General features: G+C 39.0%; 1 protein-coding gene across 1 annotated transcript in view; it reads right to left on the bottom strand.

Moving 5' to 3' along the window:
• Positions 1-1,620: 1,620 nt before the first annotated feature.
• Tusp (WD40 superfamily protein Tusp) overlaps positions 1,621-17,080 on the bottom strand; it is a 29,258-nt gene continuing 13,798 nt past the window's right edge. Inside the window, exons 4-15 of the mRNA XM_073083729.1 lie at positions 14,910-15,083; positions 13,188-13,449; positions 10,978-11,078; positions 10,351-10,575; positions 9,168-9,384; positions 8,500-8,700; positions 7,946-8,067; positions 6,195-7,860; positions 5,455-5,656; positions 4,896-5,052; positions 4,082-4,258; positions 1,621-3,674 (exon numbers count right to left, since the gene is read on the bottom strand). Of these exons, the coding sequence (XP_072939830.1) occupies positions 3,558-3,674; positions 4,082-4,258; positions 4,896-5,052; positions 5,455-5,656; positions 6,195-7,860; positions 7,946-8,067; positions 8,500-8,700; positions 9,168-9,384; positions 10,351-10,575; positions 10,978-11,078; positions 13,188-13,449; positions 14,910-15,083 (3,621 nt within the window). The 3' untranslated portion in view covers positions 1,621-3,557. The remainder of the gene's footprint in view (positions 3,675-4,081; positions 4,259-4,895; positions 5,053-5,454; positions 5,657-6,194; positions 7,861-7,945; positions 8,068-8,499; positions 8,701-9,167; positions 9,385-10,350; positions 10,576-10,977; positions 11,079-13,187; positions 13,450-14,909; positions 15,084-17,080) is intronic.

The raw sequence follows: 17,080 nt of genomic DNA on the forward strand, positions 1-17,080 counted from the left end.
CTTTCCAAAGAATAGCGCCTTTATCCATGCACATGCGGCTCCTATACCGGTATTCCTATGATTCTTATTGTGCAGCTGATTGCACGAAGGTTATACGGGCCTACGACTCGGCACACGTATTGATTATGTTATGTGTCAATTGTTTTGCCTGGTCAGCAAGCTTACATGCGCAAATTATGGCTATTTTTACCACATGTTGGTCGTTGGAATTAATGTCGGTGATCAGCGTCACTTATGGGCGTCAATTAAAGCTGACACGGATGCTTGCTCGAGTGTTTGTATGAAAAAATTGAGCGATGTCTTGGTCGCGCGTGCATGCGACATGTTTATACACGCGCGGCGGGCGCCCGTTCGTTTAATGTTTTTCCATATCAGTTAAGCAACGTCGCTTCAGTTAAGCACACGCGGCCGATGCCAGCGTCCCCGGCTCTTCGGAGCGGACCCTCGCTTCGTACATGCGCTCCAGTTTTAGTGGATGTCCTTCTAAACAATATATCTGCATACATATTGGCCAACGTGTGGAGGGTCCATTATAATTGAGGCTGCTACAACCAGAGTGGCCTAACTGCATTATAATGATTTTTGACCTATCTGTATTTTTGTAAATGAATCGCGTCGCCATAGTAAATTGTATGACTACAGCTCCCCGCAACAACTTAAGAGCGGACTATACACTTACTTTTCTCCATATTTTAAATCGTTTTTTGTAGTTACTGGTTCTAACAACCACGATTATGACGTTGGTGTTTGCCCCCTAATGCGGTCGCTCTAGGTCGTCTGTTTGAGGAAGCAGTGGCTTCAAACGTGTCAGGTCTTCTAATTGTAATACATAGAAAATTATTATTAAATACGAAATTTACCGCTCCCCGAACACGTTGTAATTCTTTAAATAATTGGTTAAGTGTCAACAAATAATAAGTGCCGTTATTCATGTATTTAATTGAAATATTACTCAATTAGTGTTTTATAGAAATTATTAATATATTATGATGTTATAATGTTCTATAGACTCTGCTAGATCAAGCCATTAGACGTTGTATTTGTAGTATAAAAGACATATAATTATATCGTACTATGTACTATTTCTAATATTGAATTTACACAAATCGGCGATATTAGAATACCAACTGCTATAACTTTAATTAAAATGGTTCTCACGAATGCTTGTCAATAGGAAGTATGTTTTTATATTAAAACAAAATTGTTTTTATTTGGAGAATAGTTTTATTTACACTTTGCGACTATAACTGGTATTTACAACCAACAAATCAAACATCCACGAGAAAGCAGTTTTATGTAAACAACACATTTAACATTGATTCGATAAAAGCAAACAATATCACAAGCAAATGCAACGAAGTTTGGATACACAACATCAATATTTTCTTAAGTTTTATAATTAAACGAGAATATAATAGAAATTACGATATCAAAAATATGTTACAAAGTGCAGTCTTAAAGAAATGAGTGAAAAATCAAGATGATATATTCTTCAGTATACATTCTAATCATAACTAATTAATTAACCATAGATATGTACGTTTTTAAAAGAAATTCTACATTCTTATAGCTCTATCCATACGAATACATGGAAATTCACAGAGCAGAAAATATGTAGCATTGTTTCTATCTTATATTTTCACATTTATTATTTGTAATTCCATCCATAAAAATAGGAATTAAGTGATTTCGTCTTTTATATTTTTAAGTCTTTACGCGTGAAGACTATTCACACGCGCGTCATTTGCATCCATAGATTAGTAATCTATGTTTGCATCGTATCGTTTCATGCACAGTGCACATGGACGCGAAGAGACTGCAATGAATTTTAAATGTGGAACGCGTGAGCGGGCGTAAACCCGCGCGACAGGAAAAAGACCGTAAATGTATGTTGTTTTCTGCTACAAGTGCTACATCTTGGTACCGTCTCTGTGATATGTAATAGAGCTTTTAGATTTTACAAGCATATCTTATTTGCTGCAAAATACCAACTATGTTATTTCCCAATAAGAAATAAATTGGTATTTCTGGTTACAAGTATATTTTAACAACACGTTACAAATTGTTAAATAATAATTACATTTATATTAACAATTCCATTTAATTATAACACACACAGTACAACAACAATTTAATGGATAATTTAAAATGTGCTCTTTAAAACTATAACATTAAAACATTTACTCTTCATAAATAACTAACAGTCACATGTATGACAAAAAGTGAATAATTACTATACTGTTAACGTAGACAACATTTAACTTTGTATACAGATACATTATACTTCAATTATTTCAGATATACAATGCAATGGGTTGCTGAAAACTAGGCCTAGTACTTCTTAAACCAAACGAAAAGCTACAGACCGAACAACTAAATTATTAACAACTATCCTACAAACACAAATGAAGATATAAAATAGACTCCTAATATTTAAGTCCTTCATGGCCCCGCAATGTTGCTTACATTGCGGGGCCATAGGACTATATAATGATTAGTTCAGATTGCACTCTCCTTGAGCCAACTTTACATAAGAATTATTTCATGAATGCATCAGGATGATTTATGATTTTTTAGGAATCTATTTTAGGCACCTTATCCATATCGACAAAATTAAAATGAAAACAATAACCATGGTATAAGAATGTTTAACATCTATAAACGAAGCAAAATAGGACATAATGCACTTAGAAGTACTCAATGGTATTACTATCCTTAACAACACAATTCCTATAGGTATTCCTATTGGTCGCCCCTAACAAGAGTACATCTCTAAAAGGTACGTGCAAAATATATTAACGGAATTATCCACCATTTAGTGCTTTCACATCAAGAACAATACGAAAATGTAAATAATAGGAAAACAGAATAGTTAACAACATTCATGTGATAATTATAATATTACTATCATACAATAACTATAGGCCAATACAGTTAACGACAATTCATTACACTAAAGTGCCATAATTCACAATTATTGTGAATACATTCGACCTTTTGTACCAATTAATTGTATTACAGTTGATAGTACTGCACATTTCGAAAAAGATTTTGTAGATGGTCCCAATGAAACCGATTTCTTATTCATACGGCATTGAGAGTACTGAATTATTTAATACTTTACAATGCTACCTATCTAAGCATGTGTAAAAAATATCTGTAGAACAGTGAGTTGGTATTTCACTAAATTACAAGACAATTAGTTAAGGTAAAGCGTATATTCAGCGAGGGTTTTACCTACGATTATAACGACCGAGTACAATACGCGACGCGATCTATTGACTAATCTAACATAAATTGCATTACGTTTCACTAAATATGATTAAGCTTAGTTCACGATCGTTCAACAGCAACGTATGGGAATCACAAGCACTATTGCACTTTGTGTAAGCATTTAGGAAATTTAATCTTGTGCTGTAGTTTGACGAAAGAAACACTTTGATAACTGCGATAGCGTCCTATGAAATCACGTCGCCTTGTACAGCAGCAGTTTACAGTCCACTGCGGTTGTAGAAACCGTAGGACCGCAACTTTCTGCTATTCGCAATAGGCATTGCTCATTTAAGTCTCTGAGTCACATTTGCTAAAGCGACCGCGAAAGCCTGCAAAGCGGAGAAGGGGTATTGGAAGTCCAGGGTGTAGGCGTTGCCGTCGATGCGTCCGAACTGCATCACCTGCGAGTTTAACATTATATTAGATAAATTCATTGTAATTATCAATACCTACCTAGAAATAATATACTACTTGGTCATTCAGATAAGTCAGTAAAGACTTCTAATATTTTCGATATTAGCGGTAGTAGTATAAATGGTACATGAAGACAGATTTTTTTATTACATAGGACTTTTATAAGTAAAATAGAAAGATACTTTCACCGCCTTGGAATTGGATGAAGCCACAAAAGGCTTGTCAGTTATTTTTTGAATTCTTGACAAATAATTTTTTTTTAGAGAAAATGTACGTATAAGTAACTAATACTACGTAATTTACGTAAGGTGAATGATATTCTGGGGCACTTAAAGAATCTTGTGTTTTTGTTCCAATTGAGTACCTACTCACCTACCTATCATATGTAACTGACCTGCTTGCCGTGATATTCGATCTGGAAGTTCTTGGCAGATTCCTGCGTGACGCGGCCGCCGAAGTCGAGCTGGTAGACCTGGCTGTTCTCATTCCACATGGGCGCCTTGTTGTGCATCAGCAGCTGGCGCCGCGCGCCGCCCGCCGCCGCGCCCGCCGCGCCGCCCGCGCGCTTCAGCTGACAAACGTACTGAATTACTTATCTTCATTTGTATTTGCAATGGACAGGTGGACATACAAGTATTATGTTATATAGTTTCGAATTTGACCATAAAGACCCACTTGAAAAATTCACCCTGTATATTGTAAGCAGGAAAATAAGATACAGGTACTAGTAACACCGACTTATTGGCAAAATATAGAATTTTAACCAATCAGAAGCGTTTACGTCATCAACGAGCTTACGTTATTGGTTCGTTGATTTTAGGCGGGAAAATAGATTAAAAATGACACCCGGTTCTGAAGTAACCGATATATAATATTAATGGACTCTAATTGCTTTACTGTACTTGTTTTGTATTCTTGTTATTTCATTGTAAAAAATGCATGCCTACAAAGAAATTTATATACAGTAAAGAAGTTTTTGTATAGTTAAAAAGTTGTCCTGTTTCCTAACAATATAATAAAGTGGATAAGTGAATATAAGATGGGACTTGCTAGCTCGAGCTAAGGGGATATATTTTATATTCGGTACCTATTTAAAGCTGTGAACATATGTATGTAACAGGTTAGTGATAAATATAGTTAATTTAAACTCTTTCGAGATATTAACAGCTGCGTCAAAGGATATTCGGTCTTGGGGTCGATTCACTAACCTTGTTCCTAAGCTGTGCCTTTTGGAAGCTTTCGAGATCGCGGTAGTTCTTGCTGTTGACTTCACTGTAACCGCCGCCGTTCGAGTATTCGTCGTCGGAACTTTCTGAAGGTTTCTTATTTCGACGACGATTTAGCAGAGGAGAGTTGAGCAGTTGTCTATAACAGATACACTTGAATACAGTGTCTATTGATAATTCTTAGATGGTGTATGGGAAAGAAACATTCAAGAAAGTTATTGCCGTTATGTATACCAAATACTAGGTATATTATAACTACTAGCAATAAAGTTTAGTATAACTTTACTCGTTCTGTACATGTTTGTCTGTTTAAGTAGATTTGTAGTATTTACTTTGGATTTCAGTTTCAATAACTATAAAAGTAAATATGTGATTTCTTATAACCTTCGAATCTGAATACCTAATGTTAAAGCTCATTTATTATTTTATTTTGTATTTGTTGTATCTACTTATAAACAGAACCATAGAACTTCATGAGGAATTGATAGCAACAACCAAACTAAAAGCAATAAACCCTCCAGTGTACTTATGTGTAACGCACCGTATGGGCGACGCAGAGGAGTACCGCTGGCGGCGGGCGGCGGGCGCGGGCTGCGAGCGCGCGGGGCGCGGCGAGGCGGGTGCCGAACTGCTCTCCCGCGCCGCGCCGCCCGCCGCGCTCTCTCCGCCGCCCGCCGCGCCGCTCGCCGCGCCGCGCGACGACCGCGACGCCAGCAGCCGCAGCGCTAACTGCTCCAAGGAACCTGCCGCGTTTATTAATATTCGGAAATGAGTTAAAGGACGATGTATGTAGACAATTTAGACTACTTTTGAGGTGTACCGGTCTAACTTTTTGAAATCACAATGTTTATAATGGTGCGTACGAAGGATCATTACTCTCCATTCATCAGGTTAAGAAGGTAGACTAACTAAGTACCCTTTCGTAAATCATAATTTATTTAGTACCTACTATGCAACGCATTCAATCGTAGTCACTTGTCGATTAAGAATCTAAAAGCAGGCTAATTTTCTAATACTTAGAAATACGTCATTGTGTCATTTAGAGTCTATCGGTGTCAGTCAACTAGTGTTAGGAAAAATACCATTCCGGACTAGTATCGGAGAAAGTGATCTCAAACTAGGGGCCTCGGTCGATCGAGCCTTGCCGGAAGCCACATGCGTGAGTGCCAGGGCGCGTTCGACTCTACCTCGACTAGCCGCAGGGGGCGAAGTACCTGCGAGTCTCACCGGTGAAGTAAGGGGAGGGCCGCGGGTGAGATAAAGCATCTAAGTGCTACTAACTATAATACTTGCTGTAGTCGGAGTCGCTGTCGGTGGCTAGCGCGGGCGGGACGGCGCGCGGCGCGGCGGGCTCGCGGCGGCCCGGGCCGCACGCCGCGCGCTCCCGCCGCGAGCGCCGCGCGCCGCCGCTCGCGCCGCCCGCCGCGCCGCCACCCTCCTCCGCGCTCGTGCCGCCGTTCTCTTCGCCGGTACTGTTGCAGCGGCTACTCGAGTTCGCCGACGCGTTATCTTCCCGCGCATTCGATGCGGCGGCCTTGACCTGGCGCTTGCCCCTATCGGCGGTCATTGCGAGCTCGCTGGAGTCGAGGCTCTTCGACTTTCCGCACTTCTTCAGACTCGGCGTCTTTACGATCTCCGTCTGCTTGACGTCGGAAGTCCTGAAGTATCGTCTCGGCCTCCTGTGTCGCTTGTTGTTGACGAGGACGAGACGTCGTGGCGGCTCTCCTTTGAGCGCGGTCAGGCTCACGTGTGCGTGGAGCACCTGGGGGTCCACGAGGTCAAGATAACCCACGCTGCAACTACGAGTTATCGTATCATACATTGGCACGTTAGCGCACACCGGACTAATCGGCACCACGGTGGTGGTTCTCTGTACTCTCACCTCCCTTCCTCTTTCAGTTAAATTGTTAATGGCGGTCTCCACTGGAGTCTCTTCATCGATATATTTGAGATCCTCGTTTTTTTGCAGATTTCGCAACGTGTCGGTGCGTATAATCATCGCATCCGGATGAACTTCATGCTCATAATTTTTGTTGCACAAAGATTTCAATATTTTAGTATTGATCTCATATGATGCTGATTCACCCCTGTTACAAATATTTTTGCGCAGCTTGGAGAGACAATTATCAGAGACGTGATTATCACATTTTTTAATTGTTACCTGTCTACTAGGTTCTAAGCTAAGATTTAAGTTGAATGTCTGTTGTTCTATATTGGAAATATTTCCCTTGAGTGAAACATTATCGCCGCGAACACTGTAATCAGTTCTGCCGACACAAAAATCTCCTCGCCCACCACAAGAAACAGTTTGTGGAGACGGCCTTTCAAAAATAATATCGGTGGGGGCCACAGCATTCTTAGGTGATTGCAGTGTGGGAACGGAACTTTCACATCTTAATGGCGAAATGGCATGTCGATTTGGTACACTGTTAGAATTATTCACCCGCCGTTCTGAGGGTTGCGTTGTATGCCTCATTGGAGTTGCATTGTAGTTATCTGGCACATTGTTCAACGCGTCGCTAGTATCGATGTATGGGAATTCCTCATACGATTCAGCCCTCGCAAGTGTAGGATTAAAATTATTATTAATCGAGGTATAATCAGTCTGGCTATGTATATTGTTAGTGCCGATTCTCTCACTAAGTATGTTTTGATTAAATTTCTTCCTGATATTGTTATTGGTGTGTGATGGGGAACTAGGATTACTGGACTGAAAGACGTCTTCTTCGTCTTCTGAAAATATATTTGGATTGAAGGTAGGATCGGGGCCGACTGGATAATCATCCCTTAATTCAGTTATCATAAGTGTCATTTGCCTTGGCTGGAGGTGCAGTAACGACGTTTTGTATGTAACTTGCCCTAAGTTTGCGGGTACGTTTTTAGCTAAACCGTGCATTTTGAATTTTGTTCCCCAGATATTTGAAGTGACTTCTACCAGCCGAACGTCCTGAAAGGAAATTAATTTTTATCATTGAAGCGAAAATCATACAAGTAGTTCAACTATTATAAAGGATGTTGTTATAATATAATACCTCTGGAAGGGAATCAATATAAGCTAATTCATCAGGGGTGTCATCTTTTTCACTGGAATTCCTAAATTTGCGACGTTCGCGAGCTCGCCTACGTCTTTGAAGCCTTGGAGATCCTGAGCACCCTGTAAATCACTAAATTTTAGATTATTTGGAAATTTATTAGATAGTTTCAGTAACGATACATTAAGTATACACTTCGGATTTTTTAAATATTCTAATAGCACCGGTCCTATCATTTGATTACAGTGCTGGGACACAGTGTATTAGCGCTGTTTGGTCGGCGCGTTGTAGCGAAAACTTGATTTTTTAGCTTACTTATTTTAGAGAAAAAATATTATTTTTAACACTATGAACACATTTTTTTTTCGCCGTATTCAAGTTTGGCACCCTTAACAATTAGATGTCCAGATGTCTAGGTCCGATAGCTTATCACGCCCTATGTATCCCAGCGCCAAATAGTATAGCAAAATAGTAAAATCACAAGATACAATTGAAAAGTCTTAACGAAAAATAAAACTCAAAGAGTCTAAATCATAAGTTGTGAGTTCCAATACCATCCTCCCGATCGCTGTCGGAGGAGCAGGACTCGTTGTTCGGCAGCGGCGCAGGGCGCGGGCGGCGCGGGCGCGGCGTGCGCGGCGGCGTGCGCGGCGCCGACACGCGGCCGCCCGAGCTGCCCGCGCTGCCAGCGCTGCCCGCGCCGCTGCTGCTGCTGCTGCTGCTCTCGCGCGTCACCGCCACGCCGCCTGCGCCCTCTGGGGGAAACGACATTTCAGAAGGTGAGTTTGATAGGCATACTTTTGCGCCCATACAGGCAACATGCAATATTTAAATTGGTGGGTTTCGCATGAATATTTCATTTTATTGATGACAAACATATGCCAAAGGGAACTTTTCTGAATTACGAAATGTTCTACTTGAAAATAATTTTCATCTGCTAAGAAAGTTTGCAGACGCGTTAGATAATTTTTGAAGTTAGGTATCGAATATCGCAAGATCTGATGAATCTATCGTGACGAATATTAACTGTAATCATGTCATTTCTTTGTCTGCATATAAGAATCATTTTAAATGCTAGTTAATGCTGACCAGACGATTTTGTATAAGTAGAGATAATTAATTATTGTTGGTCTATCTCTATACCAATCTATATGCTTAATAGCATCTATATGCTTGCAGAAAAAAATGAGATATAGAAATGGGTAAAAAGCAAGACAATTACCTCCTGCCTGGGGATCGAATATGACGAACTCAGGTCGAATCTTGCTAGTCCTACGGCCTTTGAGCAGCGGCACGAGGCCGCCGAGATGCTCCAGATAGAGCGTGTAGGCGCCCGTCTCCTCGTCGTCGTGCCGCAGCATGGTGCAGTGCAGACGCCCGCCCGACGCCGGCGGTCGGGACACGAAACGACGGAGCTCGTTCGTTTCGGGGACATTACACTGTTAAATGCCAAAGTTAAAAGAAAAAAGTGTGTGTGTGTCAGCTACGACGCACGATTGGAGTTTACTCCTTACGAACGATAATTATGATATATATCGAATAGAAAAAAAGGGTAAATGAACGCATCTGCTAAAATGATAAGAGAAACAAACATATATCTATAATTATTCGGATTATTTATATTACTTCAATAATGCGTATTACATAAAGTATGTTACAAAATAATATAAATAATAATAATAATAAAAACATTAAAACTTGATGGTTAGGTTGCTGTTTATGTACGTTGTATATAGATGTATACAATAGATGCTACTATATGCATTTATTATACAACATGCATACCCTGTACTCGGCAGCAGTATACAAGTTGTGGCAGAACTTCGTAATACGCAGGCGCGCAACACACACGTACAAACATACGCACACATTCAACTCTCAGACTGGAGGTAGTGAACTATACAGTGAGACTACGAAGTATCGCGCAAAGAGGAGACCCCGAGAATGAGATACGCTGTGTAATGTATTCCATCTCATTCTTTTACACGTTCAATCCTACAGATATATATGTTTGTCTCTTTCTACGTTACGCCTCAACTTTTCGTGTTACACTTGATTTTACTCCTCATAAAATTTCCGTACCGGGCCTTATAACTCAAATCGTTTCTTAAGGAGTAAACTCCAATAAACTCCAAAAATCTGTTACTTGTTTAAGATTAAGGTATAAATAAAATTATGTACAGTCTGATGCAAGTTCCATGTGTTAAGAACTCTGTGTCCCAACCTTCGTAATGATATTGGATTGTAATGGATTGAAGAAATTTGACGAGAAGCTTTGAGAAACAAACAAAATAATCTCCAGATCATTAGCTGTAGATTGGACGGCGGTAAAAAATGTTACAGGCGTCTCCTAGTTGTAAAGGGACATCTTTAAACATGAATGGTAAGGCGATTATATTGTTTACCCGTATGGTGTGCGCGAAGAGGCTAGCGAGCGCGGGCTGCAGCCGCGGCGGCAGCGGCAGGCGCTGCGCCAGGCGCGGCTCCCGCAGCGCCTGCGCCGCGCGCACCCGCGCCAGCAGCTGCAGCGGCGCCACCACGCGCCACACGCGCGCCGTGCACACCGCGCCGCCCACGCCCACGAACAGGCGCCGCGCTGCGTGGCCCCACGTCAGCGCTGTCACGCGAGCCTGACACACGGATACATGATTGGAAACTCGCGAACTTCAAAACGATGATGACTGTGTGAACGAAGCGTAGCACCTACAGACGCGTAATCATTTGATTCGCATTATTAAACATTCCGTGGCAAACGAAAAAGTAGGTAGGTTAGGGAGGTATTTATGACAAGTATCGAATACACCCGAGTAAGATATTTACCTTTTCGTATTGGAGCCTATCTGTATTCGGTAAGTATGGAATTATGGAATCATTTAATTGACGTTCCATTAAACTTGGTCATTTAAATTTAAAGCTCCTGTATTTTGCAAGTATGTTTATTTTATTCGCCATAATAAAAAAAAATATATGTAAATTGAATTGATAAAATTCTAAAAGATGTAAAAAGAAAACTATTTTATGTAGACACTTACCTGAGTATAAGGTATTGGTACAGTATAAATGAGGACTCCAGTGTCTGAGTAAAACTTCACAACATTTTTGTATGGAGGCGAATCCGCTGGCTCATTTGGTTCTAGAAACAAAAATAGAATTAGATACTTCTTACTGGGAATAGTTGTATATTGTGGATTTACTTAAAAAATACTACGCACTTAATATAATAATATTCTTGTAAATATTACAATGTTAACTATTTATTTACTTATATTAAGTAACATTTAAAGTTTCCATCTATACCATTTTATAGGCAAAGTGTATGTAGTGTTCCACCTTAATCAATTTATTGTGGGCCTCTAATCTCATACGCAATCTCACTATGCTAATACGCAGCCATACGATCGTTGAGTAGTCTTTGTATGTATTTCGCTTAAAAGATTTACACACCGTATTAAACCGACTACCTACACGGTAGTACAGAAGAGTACACTTATTTATATAATGTTGATATTAATAGTTAATACTAGGTAATATTTTTTTGGTGTCTTAAATCCTTACTGTCTTTTAAAATATTTTACAAATAATTTTAGGCAGTAACGAATAATTAGTTATTTATTATTAGCTTAACCCAGCCAAACGTCTGATATTCATATTAGGGTTAATATTAGAACGTTCCTACAGAAATTGTGGAATTAAAAAGGATGGACGAAAGTGCAAACATAAGGAAGCTGATTCCGCTGTGTCTTGTGAGTTTGACTGAATAGTTTACTTAAATTTTATTCAAAGACGCCGCCTGCTCTATTTCTACTATCGAAGAGCTCTTCATATTTTTTATTCTCGCCTATGTTGGAGTCGGAATACACATAAATCAAATGGATCCCTTAACAAAGACCTACGATCGTAAATAGCTATCGCCGTTTCATAAACCTTAGAATACGAAAACTATCTGTCAAACCACATAAGGGGTCGTTCAAGTATTACGTAACGCAATTTGGGGGGGAGGGGGGGTCTTGTAAAACGTTACGATGCGTTACAGGGGCGGGAGGGGGTCTTCCGTAATACACGTTACGTAACATTTTTTTTAATAAAAAAATAGGGAATTAAAACTCCTAAATTGGCAACCCTTTTCATTTACGTTTTACGGGAAATCCCTTGAATGAGTGGGTTCAGCCGACTTAGTTCGGCTTTTTCGGAGTTGATGTTTTATTAGTTTTTACTCTTATTCGGATTAAAAATCTCTTGTTTTATTTCTTAGTATTATAAAGTAAATATGTAAGTAAAAGTATCCCAAGGATAAAAACTATAACATAACTTTTTAGCGAGTTTAGGGTAAAAATTGACACTTGAGTGTTACGTAACGTTAGGGGGGGGGGGTATAGAAAAACGTTACGGTGCGTTACAAGGGGGGGAGGGGGGGTCAAAAATCTTCAAAAATTGCGTTACGTAATACTTGAACGGCCCCTAAAACGCTAGATCGTAAACCTTCGTGGCCCTTACTATATAATACGTAATAGGTAGGTAGAGTATCGTTTATATTCAGATTGAAAAATAGGGACGAAATACACCATTTATCATTGTTGAGAATAGATGTTTCCAAATCTATTGCGAAATCCGTTAGTTGTATCAGCGTTACATGCCAAGCTAGGTGTCAACCCTAATCAAATTGAGGAACGTTACTATTGCTTGTTTTGTCATACATAGATACAAATCAAGTAGAAATTAATTGAGGATGTTTAACATAAACGGAATTATTGTATTACACTCTATCTGCGTATGTAACATGTGTTAATTGTTTCAATGGATAGTCGTAGCATACCCAATATCACACAACTTAAACCACGAGAAAGGTATGTATATATTATTAAAGCCTATTCTACTTCATAAACTGATCAAAATTTTGTTCTAGAAAAGAATGTCGGAACATCTAAAGATTAAATGTCTCTCCTGATCAAAAGTACCTTTTTGTTTTTATTGCATAAATTGCCCTATTTTAATGTGTTTTATCGGCATAAGTAACGTTATAAAGCGTATAATATAAAATATATATACCAAATTTCATAGAGATACCTGAGGAGGTACCTGAAGATATGCAAATTGTATTCGCATTTTAACATATTCTAAACTTTGAAACGCTCTCCTGTAAAGATGTCACTTTGCAGTTACGATATTATACGTAGGAGGGTTCGATATCTTTCAGCGTGGAAAAGTGGGTAATATATTATTTTGTGTTTAACATTCTCCTTACCAGCTTCTAGAGTGCCAGCAACGGCGAGCAATTCTCGCGAGTTAGCCCACTCCATAGCGAGCGTGCCGCCGCGCAGGCCGGTGCGCACGCGCGCGGGGCTCACGTCGTCGTGTCCTCGCAGCAGCACGATCTCCCCGCTGCCCAGCGACACCGCCAGCACGTGACCGATGTTGCTCTCCCCGATGTCCTCCCCTTCTTCCATTTTGAACTTCTCGCAGGACCACGCCATTGACGTTATGCTACCCTCGGCGACTAACTTTACCTGCGAATTTAAAGGCCAATATTTAAAAAATGTACGCTAAAAATTGAACACTTGTGTGCGCTTCTAATATAAAGAGAAATGAAATAAACTTTATTGGGTTAAGAGTCCCTATTGACTTTATGCTTTTAGTAGAAGCGTGTAATTAAGAATGAGGTAAGGAAATCTTAGAAGTGGGAGATGTTCCTGTACCTCTGAGATACCACTTTATCTGCTACTCAGAAGTGGTGAAATATCCCATCTACTTTGAAGTAGCTATAAAATAAGCTGAATTTATAGAACCTCCTCACTTGTTGTTACATAATAAGGTCAACGTGTTCAATGTAACGTTTAATTTCAAGTTCCTTTGTTTTAGATAACCCCCAGATTATATGAGATCGGGTTTTCCGGTCTAGTTGAAATGTTGCCAGGGCCGCTAACGTACTACCCGAACATGCTATAATTTACTCTCGAGGTTGGCTTCTGCCCAGACATTATCAACCTTGCACGCTTCAAGATTGCCACCCTTCGACACGACACGTATTCAATATTTTCAAGATCTGAGCAATAATAATTCGTATCAGTGCTATATTAGTCAAGCTACGAAGAGTTCTATTTACCATCATGACACTTCAAAACTCATTATTTACCTTACCTTACCTGACTTTACCCTATCTGAATGAGTTCACTAACACATTTACATATTAATTGCTATGATCGATTGAGTTGGCTTTGCAATAAATTGCTTTAGGCAATGTAATGTAGATTAGGGCTTAATGGACTTTCATGCTAATTATTGTGAAGGTTTAGTACCTACCTACTGATTTGAAATTCGTACTTTTAAATGCAAATAGACGGTATTATAGAAATTATACGGCATTCAGATAACTTTAATAACACCAAGCCCGTGAATTCACAAGTCTACAAACACTTGTTTAAACTAAGCGAATATCCATAAAGATTTGTTGGCGAAAACAAACATTAAGTTGCTTGAATGCATTACAATATTTAAATACCTCAGTTGTAGGCAGCAGCCATGCATACATTATTACGTTTTGTTTAATCAATCCATATGTGTTTACTTAATTAATAAAGGAACTACCTAATAATAAGTACGATTAAAACTCTAGACATCCACAAATTAAGAAAAATAATTATAATTTAAAAACTAAATACCACGCTAAAATCGTTACCCTGACGATCCTGGTGAGGAGAATGGGACAAAATTATAAAAATCATGTATTGTCATCATTTCTTGATAAGTGTTAAAAATTTAAAGTTAATCGGATCGCTCGAAGTGGGTGAAAATCGAAGTCGAAGATTCCGTTATATACATACATACAGGTCAAGCTAATAAAAGCGTGGTAAAAATTCCACCTGAAAGAGCATGCAGTCCATCTGATGGTAAGTGGCTACTGCCGCCCATGGACATCTGTAATCAATAAGCTAAAGCTAAGCTCATGTTATTAAGCCTATTAACTCACTTGTGACACCATAGCTCCATGCACGTCCATAACGACCAGGGAGGCGGACGCAGTGCCCAGGTAGACCTGGCTGTCGTCGGGAGTCCAGCAGCCGCAGGTGATCCTGGCGTCCAGCGACAGCATTGACGACCAGTACCGCTGGCCCGCGACCGAGCCCACCAACACGAATCCATCCTTTGTACAACATTAATACACATTTAGTTATTTTTTATAGAGACTAAGCATTATTCCATATTTTTACTTACCTGTTTTAGTAAATTTTTTTTAATGTAGGAGAAGCAGACAAGCATGCAGTCCACCTGATGACAAGTGCCTTCTACTGCCCATGGACATCTATAATCAACCCCAGATAGGATTAGATATTCCTATCTGAGGTCGGCCACAGATGCGCCGTTACCCCTGAGGACTAAGCTCGGATAAGTATGTGTCCCTTATCACACACACCAGAACACAGCAGCGCTTAACATTGCTGTTATGAGATAGAAATAGGTGTGACAGTGGTGGCGGCGAAATCGAACCACAAAGCGTTCTTCCGCCTTCAGTCAAATAGAGATTTATAAATATGCTACAAAAAGTTTGTTTTCTATCTTCGCCTAATCACAGGTTAAGGTCACCCTTCGATCACTATTAGGGATCGAAGAGGTCACCTCACTAATTAATGTAGAGTTGGTAGTCCTTTTAACAAATATGAAACTTTCAGGCAGGTTTCCTCGCGTTGTTGACTTTAACAGTTAAATCAAGCTAATGTACTGAATCGACTTTTTTTCGTAATAGAAAACATGTTCAAACACTATTTGTTTATGCGCCATTACGAATAAATATGAAACTTTTATTTCTATTTACAGTATCACCATTTAAAAATGTTTAAGTTCTGCCGAACAAAACAAAAGTCCCATCCCGGAAGTCCATTACGGATGCGTTGCTACCCTTAAGGACTAACAACTCTCTTACAAAAAAGTAGTAGCCAGACGCTCCCTAGGGCTCAGAGTGATATTAGTGTCCCGGCACTAAAACTATCTAAAAACTTTAATAACCTCTTTTAAGGAAGGTCTACTTTTCCTTTTATGATATCAGACAGATAAAATCTTTTTCGACTCCATCATCGCGTCGACATTTTGAAGACGGTTGACCTATGAAAGTGAACAGAACACGCGAGATTTCTATTTTCAGATATCCAAAAAGTTGAGGACGAAATGACAAAGTTTTCTGGTAAACGGTTAATATTTTATGTAAATAGTAGGTACTTATTACAACATTTAATTCAAATATTTTTTCATGTAAATAGTAGGTACTTATTATTACATTTAATTAAAAACAAAATCTCGCTATAGGTAGGTACATATTGTGTATTTGCGTGTGTATACCTACTTATGCCTAGCTACTTTTGTACCATATAGTGTTATATGTTCATGCAGTTATTTCTCTAAAATGTGTCAAATTTAGCTTTGTTTGCAGTTATTAATTAATTATAAGCAAACTAAAAACAGCCACTTTTTCCAACGCCGACTAAAACAAAATCGTTTTAATGTCGTCATCTCGTTATTGTACGTTCAATGTAAACTTTACTAAATGAATTACATTACTTTTATAATTACATTTTTACTCGTAAAATCCAACCGCAATACACTACTGAGTTCATATTGAAGACATTTTGACGGTTTCATATTTCCTCTCTGTAGGGACAGCAGATTTTTTCATAAATCCACGAATTTCATCTGGGATTTATGTTTATCTCCATCACTAGCTACATATTTTCAAATGCTTACCACACTGTTTTATGATCAAATAAGTATAATAAAAAATAAACAATTGTGCTAAAAATACACATAATATAATTATGTAATATGCTTGATAGCTGCTTGATACCTACTCTTTACTCGTACAATATCCCGTACAAAGCACACTTTTAAAGCAATAACTCTAATTTGAACTAAGAACATTGCGAACATATGGATCGAATATGAGCCGACATCGCAGATTAAAGTGGTTATAAAAACTATTATTCATCCTATAATATCATAAATCTCGGTGTTGAAAGTATCCCTCATTGAATGCCCGTACCATATGGCAATTAATTGAATCGATTTTCGACCGGCTGCACGGCTTTCGCATCTCGTATATTCCGACACATGAATTGCCAGCGCTTTAATTATTCCTAGGCAAAGAATACA

The sequence above is a fragment of the Epargyreus clarus genome, unplaced genomic scaffold (genome assembly GCF_041222505.1).
Source record: "Epargyreus clarus isolate Ecla_fem2 unplaced genomic scaffold, WU_Ecla_fem_2.2 ptg000019l, whole genome shotgun sequence".
Lineage (NCBI taxonomy): Eukaryota > Metazoa > Arthropoda > Insecta > Lepidoptera > Hesperiidae > Epargyreus > Epargyreus clarus.